Source organism: Siphateles boraxobius, unplaced genomic scaffold (genome assembly GCF_051911475.1).
Source record: "Siphateles boraxobius isolate OS27281-9 unplaced genomic scaffold, OSU_SipBor_1 41, whole genome shotgun sequence".
NCBI lineage: Eukaryota > Metazoa > Chordata > Actinopteri > Cypriniformes > Leuciscidae > Siphateles > Siphateles boraxobius.
Window position 1 is genome coordinate 25,643,372 of NW_027509042.1, and position 15,997 is coordinate 25,659,368.

General features: G+C 35.9%; 1 protein-coding gene across 5 annotated transcripts; it reads right to left on the reverse strand.

Moving 5' to 3' along the window:
* Positions 1–2,869: 2,869 nt before the first annotated feature.
* On the reverse strand, positions 2,870–15,564 carry pecam1b (platelet and endothelial cell adhesion molecule 1b). Of its 5 annotated transcripts, XM_077198985.1 has the most exons (16): positions 15,405–15,563; positions 15,230–15,247; positions 11,610–11,903; positions 11,257–11,535; positions 10,887–11,156; positions 10,290–10,556; positions 9,920–10,201; positions 8,834–9,112; positions 7,435–7,536; positions 7,312–7,342; positions 6,968–7,044; positions 4,913–4,957; positions 4,667–4,759; positions 4,199–4,252; positions 4,054–4,076; positions 2,870–3,188 (listed from the first exon to the last, which is right to left on the reverse strand). In XM_077198985.1, exons 1-16 carry the CDS (start codon positions 15,466–15,468, stop codon positions 3,132–3,134), a joined length of 2,235 nt encoding a protein of 744 aa, XP_077055100.1. In that variant the 5' UTR covers positions 15,469–15,563; the 3' UTR covers positions 2,870–3,131. The 5 variants fall into 5 exon arrangements, with proteins under 5 accessions (XP_077055100.1, XP_077055103.1, XP_077055101.1 ...); XM_077198988.1 differs by lacking the exons at positions 6,968–7,044; positions 7,312–7,342 and having other exon boundaries at positions 11,610–11,702; positions 11,847–11,903; XM_077198986.1 differs by lacking the exons at positions 6,968–7,044; positions 7,312–7,342.
* Positions 15,565–15,997: the final 433 nt, after the last annotated feature.

Sequence of the window (15,997 nt, forward strand, 5' to 3'; positions counted from 1 at the left end):
TACAGAGAAGGAGCACTGGACTGTTGCTCAGTGGTCCAAAGTACTTTTTTCGGATGAAAGCAAATTTTGCATGTCATTCGGAAATCAAGGTGCCAGAGTCTGGAGGTAGACTGGGGAGAAGGAAATGCCAAAATGCCTGAAGTCCAGTGTCAAGTACCCACAGTCAGTGATGGTCTGGGGTGCCATGTCAGCTGCTGGTGTTGGTCCACTGTGTTTTATCAAGGGCAGGGTCAATGCAGCTAGCTATCAGGAGATTTTGGATCACTTCATGCTTCCATCTGCTGAAAAGCTTTATGGAGATAAAGATTTCATTTTTCAGCACGACCTGGCTCCTGCTCACAGTGCCAAAACCACTGGTAAATGGTTTACTGACCATGGTATTACTGTGCTCAATTGGCCTGCCAACTCTCCTGACCTGAACCCCATAGAGAATGTGTGGGACATTGTGAAGAGAAAGTTGAGAGACGCAAGATCCAACTCTCTGGATAAGCTTAAGGCCGCCATCGAAGCATCCTGGGCCTCCATAACACCTCAGCAGTGCCACAGGCTGATTGCCTCCATGCCACGCCGCATTGAAGCAGTCATTTCTGCAAAAGGATTCCCGACCAAGTATTGAGTGCATAACTGAACATAATTATTTGAAGGTTGACTTTTTTTGTATTAAAAATACATATTTTATTGGTCGGATGAAATATGCTATTTTTTTGAGCTGGGAATTTGGGGTTTTCATGAGCTGTATGCCAAAATCATCAGAATTAAAACAATAAAAGACCTGAAATATTTCAGTTGGTGTGCAATGAATCTAAAATATATGAAAGTTTAATTTTTATCATGACATAATGGAAAATAATGAACTTTATCACAATATGCTAATATTTTGAGAAGCACCTGTATATTTATGATTAATGATGAGAATGTTTTTCCCTAATTTTTCCCCCCTCATAATTATTTTACTTTAATTAAAGGTTAGATTTTTGTGAATATATTAAATGAATGAGCAAGTGGACAAACACCAAATATATATTTTTTCCATTGTTGTAAAATATCAAGGAAATGCAATTACCCTGCCTCCTAGTATATTGTAGATGCCTTTTTGTTACACATATTTAGCCATGTATTATGTATTATTTTTTGCTAGTTTCAGCTTTTTCACATCCTGTGCCACATTGTTTAAATAGCAAATGTTCAGGTGAAACTCGAAAAATTTGAATATCGTGCAAAAGTTAGTTGAATATCGTGCAACAGTTTATGAAAACCCCAAATTCATAGTCTCAGTAAATTAGAATATTACTTGAAATCAATAATAATAAAAAAAAGTTAAATACAGAAATGTCGGCCCTCTGAAAGGTGTAATCATGCATATGTATATAGTTTCACCTTTTAATTTGAATTACTGAAATACATGAAAGGTTGCTCAATATTCAAATTTTTCGAGTTTCACCTGTATTTGCGCCTAACGAGGTGTGTTCAGCTGCATTGATGGCGCGTTGCTATTTTGAGGCAACTGAAATAGACTACGCCATTGACCAACAAAAACTTAAAGTCAATGGCGTAGTATTTTTTGTGTTATTAAAAGGGCCATTAGTAATATGCGCCTATAGGTGGATGCACAGCGCAAGTACACTCTTACACACACAGGGACAAATATTAAAAATAAAAGGATTACAATGTAAAAGATTATTATAGTGTACATAAAGATATGGTGGAATCCATATCCATGCTTAGATCGTTAAAATACAGTAGGGCCCTAACACTTTCTTCTCTTTTCTCTTCTCTTTTATACTCTATATCTCTCTATATATATATTTTTTTAAATTACACATACTGCATTAGACCAAACTGGGAAGGGTCACAGCACTTACATATTGTTGTCCAATTTTTAGTTTAACTGCTTCTAATGCTCTCCTCATTTGTAAGTCGTTTTGGATAAATGCGTCTGCTAAATTATTAAATGTAAATGTACAAGGCCTCGAGAAGGATCTTGGAAACTTTGGGAAAGTTGCAACTTACGTCAATCAGGAAAAATAGATTCTAACTTTGGCAGCAAACAACAGGAGTATAAAAGACTGAAGAGTTGATTGACTCTTTGGTTACTGATACACCAGTACCCTGGATACTGAGGACAAGAACCCCCAAGCTGAAGACACAAAGCCCAGAACTGACTACACCTTTGATTCTTAGCGTGATTATTGTATTTTATATTTTAATGAAGAAGTTTATTTTCCTTTACATTTTTGTTTATTATAAAAAGAAAAGTGTCCAGTTAAAAGAAATTAAATTGATTACAAAAACTGCCTACCGAGGCTTTGATTTATAATGTTTTAAGGCTTTGAATAAGAACATACCAGAGAAGTCTTCTGACAAAACTGTAAGTAATTTAAAATGCTTATAATTTAGGCCAGACTCGACTTACTTTATCTAACCTAAATAATAAGGTTAAAGGTGTTAAGATCAAAGTACACACTGCAAAACACCATGTTTACCTAGTAGCCTACCAATATTTATTGAGCTCACTACACTTAGTGATGTCAGTCAGGATGAGCTAAGTTATGTGGGTGTAACTGGTATTCACATATTTTCCCAGTGGAAACCCTGAAAGGAAATTCTTTGTTTTGGTTTCCTTTAGCACAAGCTAAAAGTTACATTATTTATGTCAGCTGATAAAAGCATTTTGCCCAGAGATGAAAGCATGACTTTATCTATATCTCTCATGTGGGGAGATTACCAACTAACTGCTGGAGCAGTTGGAGTCACATCATCCAATTTAGTGTGTGACACAGGGTGGAAGAAAACTGATCCAGAACTTAATAGAGACAATTTACTGAGGTATTAAAGTAACAAGTTATTTATCACACAGAGTAATAAATAATTAATACACAAATAATTTTACTTTATTAAAAATGTGATAACTCAAAACAACCTTGTGAAAAGCATGGTTTAAGTACCGACTATACACACAGTATAGCATTGTAAAAAACAGGACAAACAATCAAACACATTAGATGAAAGGAAGATACATGATTAAATTAGCGTTTTTAGGACAATATGTTTGAAGGATAGAAGAGATTGATGGAACACAGGCAACAGTATTCCAGAGTGATGTGAGGGATGCTTGAGGTGACTGACTTCTGCTAGTCCACTGGTTCAGGAAGATCATGGTTGAGTTCAGCATATTCTAACAGGCTTTGCTACAAAAACACAAGCACGAAATTGATTGATGAGATGTCATCACTTTCAGAAATCAGATTAAATGAAAATTGGTGTTTGTTCATGTTAGTAACATCCTCAAAAAGATACATTTCTCACTTGTCACCCTTTACATGCTTAACTCTGCTGGTAATCCACAGTCTACCAAAGATGCACACATAAGAAGAAGAGGTGAAAAAGATTAATAATTAGTATGGAATTTAATAATAATAATAAAAAAACAAAGACATTTTGGTTGATGTCAATTTAGCTAACAGCTTAGATGTACTTTGTCTTCCTTTTCTCTTGCCTTTCACAGCGTTTATAAGGTCACTGTGTGTGTGACCGCTCTCTGTAAATTCTGGCCCTCTGTTCAAGAGGAAACCACAGCCCGGTGCTTCCCTCTTCACTTATACCACAGACAGAGTTTACAAAACACACACATTCAGTCCTCTATGTGAGTATGTTACATCATCCCACATGACATTATGATACTGAAGAAAACCAAGATCACATTTAGTGGTCAAGTGCAGGGATGTGTCATGCTAATGACACATGTAAGATATTACTTATAAAATTAATGTGTTAGTAAGTCCCAGATTCCCCTTTGACCATAAATGTTATGCACACTTGTTGAAGTAATGTTTGATTTTGAGTCGTTTGAAAACAACGGAAAGCACTGTTCACTGTTTGTCAAACAATAAACATATTTTTAACATTATATTTTCTTATCTGTTTGAAGTTCGAACACACTGAGACATAGGATACTTCCTGATTTTTTGTTTAAAGATCAGACAGCAGGAGGGAAAATATTTGCGGACAACGGGCAATCCACTGGCTTCTGAGAATTGAAAGAAGTGAACTTACATGGCTAATATTCTCAGGAGCCCCTGTATAAATGATCAGAAATATCATTAGAAAAAGAGAGCCATTTCAACACAACCCACTGTTTGCATTACATATTTATTTGTGTAATTTGTGTGTGTGTATGTGCTCTCTAAGCTGGTTGTACCTTGAGAGGTCTGAAGCTCACTGTATACAGTCTCTGTGCCTTTTCTCAAAGGAACTAAAGAACAAAATAATATGAGGGTTTAAGATGCATTTAAAAAAAAAAGAAATAATGATGATAATAATAACAATTACAACAAAAGTAGTATTTTCTTCTGCTTTAATTCTTTCTTCTAATATATTCTTTTAAGAAATTTTTAAATTGTGTAAAGAATCAAATGCTAACTGTAATTCTGGATAAGTAAGTGGCTATTGGAGTAAGTAGGAACCTAATTAGTATGGGCTTTCCTGTTTATAAGATGTCTCTGTAATTAAATGTAATTAACAATTTGGATGGTTAGACCCTACCCAGGAAGTGGCTTTTCTCTAATCAGCTCATGTATGGCAAGAAATCATAATCTTCCTCTTTAAAGGCAAGAGGAGCGAGAGGAGATAAAAAGAGATGGATATAATTTTAAAAGGTTGAACTTACTTTGTATAGGATCTACAGGTTGAGGATGAACCACCTCTGTGTACTCTACGTCAACTTCATTTGGTGACTGTAGGCTGTCCTGATCAGCTACATCTGGTAGAAAAAAAAATAAGACAAAAATGAACAAAATCAAGTAGTTGAGAGATTTCAAGAATTCAGGTACAGTATATGCTGCAAGAAAAATGCTAGTAGTTTGGACAGTGCATGAGAACCGGCATTCAAATTATTACTTGATTGGTGATGTACCTGGAGGTCTTTCACTCCAAACACTCTCTTTGTTATTCACCTCCACTGAAACACAGCAAAAAGAGTGCATCAGCCAAGGTCATTTACAAGCCACCGGTCTCAGCTGAAATCAAATTAGTTGAAGTACATTCATTCTTATCCCAAACTTTACCCAAATATGTTATTTTCAGATTTTAGATAATTAAGTCATCTGAGGTGTTAGGAACGACTTAATGAACGCACGCACGCACGCGCACACACACACACACTTTAACAGAGTTCAAATTTAGATTTGCCCTGATTTCTCACCAAATCTATAAGCTCACTTTTGAGCATGTTAAACACGTTTTAGGATTAGTCAGTGGCATTTCCCTAAACAGGAACAGTTTGTTTTGTCCATCTACAATGTTTCCACTTTAGCAACAATCACTGTATTTCCAAGGCCTTTGGCCAGCTTTTAGAGACATTGCATCTGATCTAAATTGTTTGGTCTGGACACTAGTGACTGTGCAATAGACCAGACAAATACAAAAGCAGGAAATTGTACATTAAATAAATGCCTATGCAAAGTTGCCATTCAAAATGTGATTTAAACCGAAGGTTTTGATGGATCTTTAAAAACAAACAAAAAAAAAACTATCTTTAGCAAAGATCAAAATTCAGACTTATTAAATGATACCCGCTTTATATCTCATTCAAATATGTTAAAAAAGACAGACTGGAGAAAATCAGACATTGACAATCTTTCAATAAGGAAATTCCAAATAAAGCATTTTATTAGATTTAAAATAAAATAAAAATCTGAATTTATGTACCAACTAAACACATACACACAATTATATAAAGTAAATAATGCATTAACACAGACACTTTTAGTATAAAATAAAACAAACAACATCTATTAACAAACATATGATGATGGAAGCAAAAACATACACATATAAGCAAAGCAGTTAAATCAGAGAAAAAGCACACGGTGAACAGATAATACAGATTCTGTTAAGATGAATGATGAGCCAAACTTATATGATAAAGGTGAGTTAAATATTTTTCTCCTGTTGTTAGGAGAAGATGGAGAAGTTGATTGTAATACTTTAGTTGCCAGCATCAAAAAATGACACAATTTGATGACAAATTGAACATTTAGATATTGACTTGGTCTCTTGTTTTTCAAAACAGTTTCCCTTAATTGTGGAGATCTCATGTCCCATAGGTCACCTTGCCCAACAAGTCATCAAAGTGTAGATCTGGGTGTGGAATTAGAAAGTGAGTTTGCTAGCGCGCACAGTGTCTTAGTACAGTAACATTTAGTGGAAACGTAATGGTCATAGATTAACACTTGCATAAGTTATGTAAAGACAGATAGCAAAGCCTGAATACTCCTGGTCTGTCCTCTTGACTCATGAAAAGGATGTGTGTTTTTCACCGAACAGCATATGCTCTGAAACAATGAAGTTGCTCTTTAACAAGAAGAAAGTGGGGAGGGCACTCTGTAAGTGTGTGGACAGATTAACAAAGAATCAACTTGAATCTGTTCCACACAGTAGTGTCAGTTTTTCACTACTGACTTGAGATGAGCTCGCTCATCCCACACTCTTAAAAATAAAAGTGCTTTGGTTCCATGAAGAAGCATTAACTTACATTGAACCTTTCCATTACAAAAGGTTAAAAATGACTAAAACATCTTTATAGTGGAACAAATGTTGTTTAGATTTTAAAATGTCCTTTACAATAAGAAAATAGGTTATTTAAAGAACTGTTCACTGAAAGGTTCTTTTGGAGAACTATAAAAGAGTTTGTCTATGGCGTCGGTAAAAAAAAAACCTTTTGGAACCAGTTTGGCATGACCAAAAACTATAGAAAGACCTTCCATCAAATGACCCACAGTTTGGTGTCTAATCATAAAAGGACTCAATATAAAGTATTATATTTCAAGGAAGGATTTGTCGGTGTTGCAAGAGTTTTGGTATAAAAAGGTGAATGACCACAACATAGACTAACAGCGAAAAAGAGTGAAAGAATAAATGGAGTGCATGATGATGAGTGAGAAACAAATAAAAAATATAAAGAGACTACCTGTGTGGGCATTATAATGGGGGTCATGATTGAGACTCAGGGTTAGAGAGTCATCTGATTTAGGACTTGCAGGCTTTCTGAGGATTGGTGAGAGAAAAATCAAAAGTACTCATTAAATATTCTCCACTGCCTAACCTTCTTTGTTGTCTATGGATAAAATAAACTAGGATTCCTTTTAAAACAGATTTGTCTGTTTCGGACCAAATGACTTGTACAGACATGGTCAGCATAGTTGCTATTAGATAGATATATGGTATAGATAACTATATAATAACACAAACCCCCCTAATCTTGTCCCTCTAATGCCGTCAACTCAAGACCAACTAATAAGCCAGTCAACTCACACTGACAGTTTGGCAGCCATCTCTCTTTTACCTGTGACAGAGAGAAAAGTTGAAAAGGGAGTTTTGTTCACAGATCAGACATGTGGGCAGCTTGTAATGCAGGGGGGCTGTAGGTCTCTCTACCTCGCTTGGCCTTGTAGCGCATCACGATGAAAAGGACCAGCAGCGCCACTAACAGCATGCAGAACACAGCAATCAAAGCCTTTTTCCACATTGCCAGGCTCACTACAGGGAGGACAGGTATAAAGAGACATATCAGAATATGACTAGTCAACAAATAATGTGGACTTTCTTTATTACCTTTAAGATTTTAAAGAAATATTTGGTTACTTTGAAGGAACAGGTCATCCATAAGTTACAATTTTGTCACCATCTACATGTCGTTCGTAACTTGTATGACTTTTTTTCTTCCGTGGAACGCAGAAGGGGTTTTTAGTAGCAAAATGTCCAAGATGCATTTTTTTTTTCATACAATAAAATTGAAAGTTGTCCATGGCTGTCAAGCAAAATTTTTATTGAATATCCATTTTTATTTCAGTCTGTTCTTCACAAAAACAACAACAACAACAACATATTGCATGGCTTCAGAAGACTTGGAAAATAACCCAAAATAGGAACTTAGTTCTAGGAACTAGCCACCAGGGTGGTCCCCCGAAAACTAATGGTTCCCTTAGGAACATTTTCCTGGTTGCATTCGCACCGTCAGTACGAACTCTGAAGTGACATAAGCCGCGCTTGTTGTTGTGACTTTTTATTTTGACGGCGCTGAGAACGCCAGCCAGAGCTTCAGCACATACAGTAGTGCTCTCATTCTCTGTGTTTCTCTAGTTTACGATCTGTCTAACAGTCCTGTCTAATACGTTATTAGATGGAACTGTTATACATAGAAAGACAGTATATGAAAAGGCATTAGCGTATGCCGTGAAGTTGATGTCCAGTGTTGCTAGCTGAGCAGAAATACATAATCATGTTTGGCTTGGTCCCCTCAAAGTTGCGTTGAATTTTCTCCTTAGTCTACCATAAAGGTTAAGAGGGCCATCTATCAATGGTTACCATGTTCGTAGAGTTAGTTTCTGGAGTAAATATGCTACTGTTTTTTTTTTATGGCCCTATACTTTATATTCTTAAAGGGGGTCATATACCAGAGTTGCTGTGTTGCTTTAGGAGAGGTAGGAGGAAAAAAAAAACAGGTATTGCACACAGAACATGTTCTAAAAAATTGGTGAGATTTAACTTCATACTCTCTGCAAAAAAACAACATATTTTTAAAATGTTTTTAAGAATGAACCAATGTATTGTAATGCATTCTAATTAAAAAAAACTGCATACACAATAATTATATTATTTAGGAAAGAACTAATAATATTGTATTATTTTATGTATTGAGTCTTGATGTCATTTCATAGAATTGACTATTGATTTGATGAAAATCCTAAAGCAGCAAATGTTTAGGAATTTATTCGAAAATGTGAAACAGAAAGAACAAATTAAACTCTGTACGTTGAAGAAAGATAATGCTCACCTTCGACCTTGACAATGTCACTCCTGCTCGACATGCCTGCCGTGTTAAAAGCCTCGCAGTAGTAGTTTCCACTGTTTTTTCTTTTCACTGTACTCAGGACAAATGAGGATGAATTACTCTGAACTGTAGTGGTGTGAATTGCTGTGTGATTGCTGCCATAAAACCTAAAACTGATTGGTGGAGAGCCTTTTGTAATGCCACATATCAGGGTCACATCATTGCCTTCTTCAATGTTTTCAGGAACTGGAAGGACTGTCAGTAAGGGCTTCCCTACTGGAACTAAAGACAAGAGAAAACTGAACTCAGTCTGCAAAACAAAATTTAATTATAGGCCATTGCTTTTACTAAGTGACATAACATGAAATCAGTGGGTCTCAACCAGGGGCCCGGGGCCAACAGGGGGGGCATCAGCCAACAATATGACTTAAATTAAACATTTAAATTAACAAATTATTATTAACATATAATAATGATCTAACTGTATTCTAAATCAAGAAATTTCAATAACAATAATAATTGTTTTTTATAGAAGAACATACAGTCCTTGAAAATTCAGGAATAAAAAAAAATGAATTATGGTTAATTATTTAATATATCAACTTATACTCCACATTCCTGTTAGTTTTAAAACAAGCAGTGTCATAATTATGGAACAAATATCAAAAATATTTTAGCCTATATGGAGGGCCCTTTGAATATTAGGTTCAAAGAGAACACAAACTGTTGAGAACCACTGCATTAAACCACATAAATACAATTACAGTATACTATGACACACTGGACCAAAACTTTTCTTATAGAATCCTGAAAAACTGTTAAAATTTAAAAAATGACATATAAATAACACAAAACTATAGTCAGTAACATTTGAATATGCACACGCAGAACGAAAAAAAAGTTTAGATTTCTGCAGGATTGCAATAGCCATCATTTATAAAGTTATTTAGGTAACTTTAGGTAAAAGTAAGTTTAAAAGTAAAAGTAAAACTTAAAGGTAAAAAGGATATTTTCAGTTTTTCAGAGTCAAATTGGGTTGAAATGAAAACAAATCGACGCTAAACACAGATATCTTTACAATGAACTCACCTATTACAGTCACATGTAGCCTTTCACTCATCTTGATTGAGACTTGACCATTATTCTCTGCTTCACACAAGTAACTACTAATGTCTGAAGGAGTTGATATTAAGGCTAAGAAACGAGCCTTCTCTTGAAAGCGAGACACATTGATCCAGTTTAGAATTAAGTTGTTTCTCTTCAGAGAGTAGATAATTGGCAGACTTCCATTCTCAGAGTGGCAACGGATCCAAAATGGCTTATCCACGATAACAGGACCATCAACTGTGATCGCTGGCTTTGAAACAAGCACTTAAGAGAAACAATGGTTAATTAATACTTTTATATTGATCAGATTTTTTGTTTAGTTTTCAAGACAGAGTTGATTGGCACTGCCTACCTTTTGCTGCTAACATCAGCATCGAGCTCTCTTTGGTAATCCTATTGGCTTCAGCCTTACACACGTATTTCCCATTAGTTGCTTTGCCTGCAGTGCCACTGTATCTGTTATCATTTATTACAAATGTTTCGTCTCTAAATATTGAATACTTGATATCCTTCTTTTGAATTCTTGAGGTAAGGCTGCTGATTTGGCATGTAATGGTGAAGTTTTCTCCTTCAAATACCTCAGTAGGATGAATGGCCAGGAAAGGTATAGAGAAAATCTCTGAGGCAAAAATATGCAAGTCATTATTAAAAGAGGATATATTTTTTGACCAAACAAGAAGCAAAGTGTGGAAGCAAACAAGTTCTAAAATGCATAATCTAAGATGTGATATTCCGAAGACTTGTAATATACAGTAACATAAAAGTCGCATTGGCCAATAGTTCTTTTATGGTGATATTTTTGTGCTTTTGGCATAATGACAGCTCATGGTCACTGCATGCTTCTAAACAAATGTACTAATCAAAAATTCTCTGTTAATACATTATTTAGGTGAAATTTCACTAGAAATACATTATGAAATAACATCGATAAACATTCAATATCTCTCACCTTTTACAGTGATAATCAAAGAGGATGATTTATGAACAACACCGAGGATTGAAATGCACTCATATTCTCCAGAGTCATTAGCCTTAGCAAGCGTAGTATAATTTCCATGTATCATGTTCGAACTAAGCATAGTATGTCCATGGCTGAAAATGATTCTGTGTTCTGAATTTCTCTTGTGAGTCATATTCATACTGCAGCTGAAGGTTATGTTATCTCCTTCAGTGATATTTGTTGATGGCATGACTGTAATATCAGGTTTGATCCCCAGCTCTAAATTGGAACAGAATGTGTACATATTTAAACTTAATTCCAGGATGAACAAATCCATTAAACCTATTAATAATCCATTAATAAACATAAACCTTCCTACCTTCAATATCAACACTAATCACATTACTGTTGCTAGATCTTTCTGCTGTGATACCCAGATTAATGGAATAGTAGCAAAACATATTCACAGTTCCCTTATCAAGGGTCAGCTTCTGCTCAACTTTGTGACTATCGGTGGCCTGCTGGTAGAGTTCCTCTGGTCCATCTCTAAAGAAAAACGTCAAAAAACCTGTTTCTCCCTCTGCTGTACAGACAGCAGTAACATCATCTCCTTCTGTCAATCTCAGTTTATCCACTGTTAGGACTGGGGCCAGAAGACCTGCAGACACATCAGCTGATATTAGGATTCAAGAACAAGAATCTTCTAGACATTGAACTCATGTGTTACTCTACCTTTCACTGTCAGGTCTTTGGCACTGCTCTTCTTCTTTTGCTTCCCACTTTCAACAGTACATTTGTATTTCCCAGAGTGGGCCACTCTGGCATCTGGTATAGAGTAGAAGGAGTCCGTAGCATTGGTCTGGTCAGTATTTAACAGGTGATAATCTTTGTAGAATGTGTATTTATAGATGAGTTGAGACCCTGCGATGTGGCTGACTTCTGCCTTGCATATCAGTAACACATCTGTACCTCTTTGAACTTCATTCCTGGGCTGAATAATAAGTTCCACGCTTTTTATGAGGAACTCTAAGGAGAAAAAAAAGCCATTTTACCCATGGACTCATATCATGAGTCTATTGTTCGTAGCATATTTTTGGTTTATTCAGCACAGTGTTTGATACCCTTATGAGGGAAGCAAACATGGAGGACAGAGAAGTCTTATTATCTATCTCCCTTTTGATAGCGGTGCCCAGGGGATATCAACATTAGGGCAGGAAGGAAAATAGTTAAACATATTTCAAGGGTTTCATCTCTTGGGATTAGAACTATTTTAGAAACCTCTGCCCACACCCATTTAATTCAAATTATTCAACCCCACAGAGACTGTTACAAATGTAATGTGTTCTAAAGATCCAGTTAATAAAAAAGTAATATAACACTTTAGTGGCACATTAAAAGTTAAGGTAACACTTTATTTCGATAGTCCACTTTAGACATTCAACTAACTATAAGTAACTTTGCAGCTTCATGTCAACTGTCATTAGAGTATTAGTTGACTGTCTGCTTAATATCTGCTAACACTTTATTTTGTTGGTCCCCCAACAGATATTCTACTGACTATAAGTAACTTAGCAACTACAAGTCAACATGTTCTCCTAACACGAACCCTAACACCTAACCCTAACCTAACAGTCTACTGACAGTCTACCACAGCCTACTAATATTCTAATGACAGTTAGTTGACATGTAGTTGAAAAGTTACTTATAGTTAGTACAATGTCTAAAATGACTATTGAAATAGTGTAACCAAAATTGAATGTTAAATGTAATATTTGTGTGTTTTAGGATATTGTTTTTCATTATGCCATATTTATTCAAACCCTTTCCAATATTGCTGTTTTTAAATCTCTTACTAGTATGCAGTGCTTGAAGTGGGGGGGAGAAGGTGCCGGTACTCTCTTGCACTGGCAAATCATACAATTTTTCTACTGTGAAAAACAAAACTTGGAGATATTGCTGGTACAACAACAACAATTTATTGTTATTTATTAACAACATAAATGTATTTAAACAAGTCGTGTGTGTGTGTGTGTGTGTGTGTGTGTGTGTGCGTGTTTGTGCGTGCGCGCGCGCGCGTGTGTGTGTCTATGTGTATGTCTTTGTGTGTGTGTGTGTGTGTGTGTGTGTGTGTGTGTGTGTGTGTGTGTGTGTGTGTGTGTGTGTGTGTGTGTGTGTGTGTGTGTGAGAAAACCGAACTCCTTCAAGTCTGCAAGTCCAAAAATACATTTATGGTGAGATACTATACATTTTATTTAATTAAATGCATTTATGGTAAGATTATTATATTTTCATGTAAATCTGTGTTCATTTTGACCACGAACCATGCGCTGTAACTTTAATTCAGCACGTGCAGCACAGCAGAAATAGACTCGGTGTGGAAACGATCTCTGCACTGCTGTAAAGGCTACACACCGCTCCTGGAACGGATCGCCGGAGCGCATCCGCGTGCAGTGTGAACATTCTAACCTGTTAATACGGGTGCGGAAAAAATATGCAGCACATACGCACTGCAAACGGAGTATATGTGAAACGGGCTCGACACTGACACTTTTTCTGTCAGTGGTAGAGTACCGGCTACATGCGAGAAGTATCGGTACGCAAGAAAAAGTGCAGGTACGCTTAAGAGTAAAATGTAGAAGTGCCGCCCCACTTCGAGCACTGCTAGTATGGTAAAGTAGCTAATTTAAAAAAAAAAAATTAAACCAGTATCAAGCTTTTGGGAACTCTATAACGACACTTAATTAGCTTATAGTTTACCATTACCATAGCAAACCTTCCAGCACATGGAAGAAAAAGCTCAATTTAATCAAGGGGAATACAATCAAAGGCATCAAGATCAGAGCAGCTGTGAAAAAAACCGTCAATTTCCAAGATGACCTGTTGAATGGAAGGGGGGAAAAAATCAGTGCAGACTATAAAAAGAACCCAAAACAAACATTGACACATCGACGAAAGCCACTCTTGAACAAAAGAACATAAAAGGGAGTGAACATGCTAAAAGGAATTTGGATAGGACTGTGTAGTTCTTGGTAGATTGTTTGGAGTGATGAGACAATTTTTTTTGGACCCATGGATCAGCATGTCTGGTTCATAAAAAGGCATGCCTTATGACTAAAAGAACACCATCCACAGGGTCAAACATGAATGTGGGTCAGTCTTGTTATTGGGAGGCTTTGTTGCTGGAGGAAGTTTATATCTGGATCATGTGACCGGCGTTATGGATTCTTTGAAGTATCAAGCCATTTTGGAAAATATTATGATGCCTTTAATTCATAAACTGAAGGTTCACTGGATCATAAGACTTTCCAGGACAAGGGTCCCAAGTATACATCCAAATCTAGATGGAACCAAGACTAAAGGATTCTCTACAAATGTTGGGGGTTGAATAATTTTGTATATGGATATTAATAATTTTTTTATTATGGTCACATCTTTTTATAATAATACCATCAAACCTGTATGTATAATAATTATATTGATGTCCTCAATAATAGAGAGACATTAACATATTTGGCTACTTCACAAATGGACATGGACATTCAACATCTAGATTTTAGTTTTAAATTTGATATTCTTTATAAGGGAAAGAATATGTATTTAAATGTAAGTGATTAATTTGGTCACAATTTCTTTTTATTCTTTACTACTTCAACAGTTAATTTTTTCTAGTTCAGTTTACTGGTCCTGTGGTGTGATGAATGACATTTTAAAAGTCGATATTTCATGTTGTTCTCTATGAAGCCATAAAAAATATACATACATACTTGCTATTTCAAAAGGTTATCATCAGACAAATTAGTTAAGTTTAAACTTATTTTGGGGAAAAAATCTATTTCTAATAAGTGTACGTATTGCACTGCAAGATTAAATAAACGAACATGGTAGTTCCACATAAGCTGGCAAAGCATAGTTAAAAGGAGCTAAAACTTCTACAGTATATATAGCTCCATCAACTATGGTGACATTATGTGATTTGGATTCAAACTTATACTATTTAGCTGTAAGAGCATCATGCCAAAAGAGAACAATGCGTCAAATCACACGACCTAAGTTCTCATGCCTCACTTCCCGCTAATTTCTAGAACCAGGGCATGTGACAATACACATGGACATGTTTTCAAAAAACAAACAGCACGGAGTAGTACAGTACCACAAAGCATAACAAAAATCCTTAGTCCAAATAATAAGGATTTTATTGGTATTAATAAATCTGTGGTAAAAAAATATTCAAAATCCTTATTACAATTAAATTAAAACCGAAAACAACTACTTTCCACAGTAAAATTCCACTGTTAATGATTATAACATTCTGAAAAAGAATAACAAGGCAGAGAAATGAGCAGCTTACAGACCTGCACAGGCTTCCTCTGCTGATTTCAGATGTCGTTGAAGAGGGTGATTTAAAAAAATTTAATGAAATAAAAACAAAAACAAATCAAGACAAAAATCAAGACAAATTCATATCCAATCAACTGCAGTATCCATTTAAAGCAGAATTGAGAGACTAGAAATAAAAGGTGTCCTTACAGGTGAAGAGAAAGAGGAGGAGAATGGTGCCCATCCTTAGAGACGGCTGGATCTTCACCTGCATGGCTGAGCACTTCAACCAGTTTGTGTGTATGTGTGTTTCGTTATGGGACAAAGTGAATTGGGACTGAAAGGAGGAGCTGTGTATGTAGTTTTTCACTTCTGCCTGGTTATCACTTCATACAGCCTCCGTGCTCTTAATTTCACAGGAAGTGAGTGTTGCTTCCTGAGGAAGTGAGGCCAGGAGCTGGAATGTTCACTCTGGCTAGATTTGCATCTCTCTGATGAGGCAGGAGGCTGGAGCAATGGACAAGAGGTGGAAGTGAACCTGTGTCAGTACTCTTCAGGTAAACACAGAGACTTCCATATCCAATCGTGAACCAGCAGAGCCTCCCAGAATGGCGAAAACAGGCAAATTATAAAAAAACAACCGAACTGCTAGACTCCTGTTTTAACTATGAAACTATGTCTGGCTTTCAGTCTTCCTGTAATGATCAGAACAAACAGTGCATACAGTTATACTTTTGTGGACACAAAGCAGCAGCACATTTAAGATATAAAAGTATCTGCATCACAAGAATGACAATTGCTTT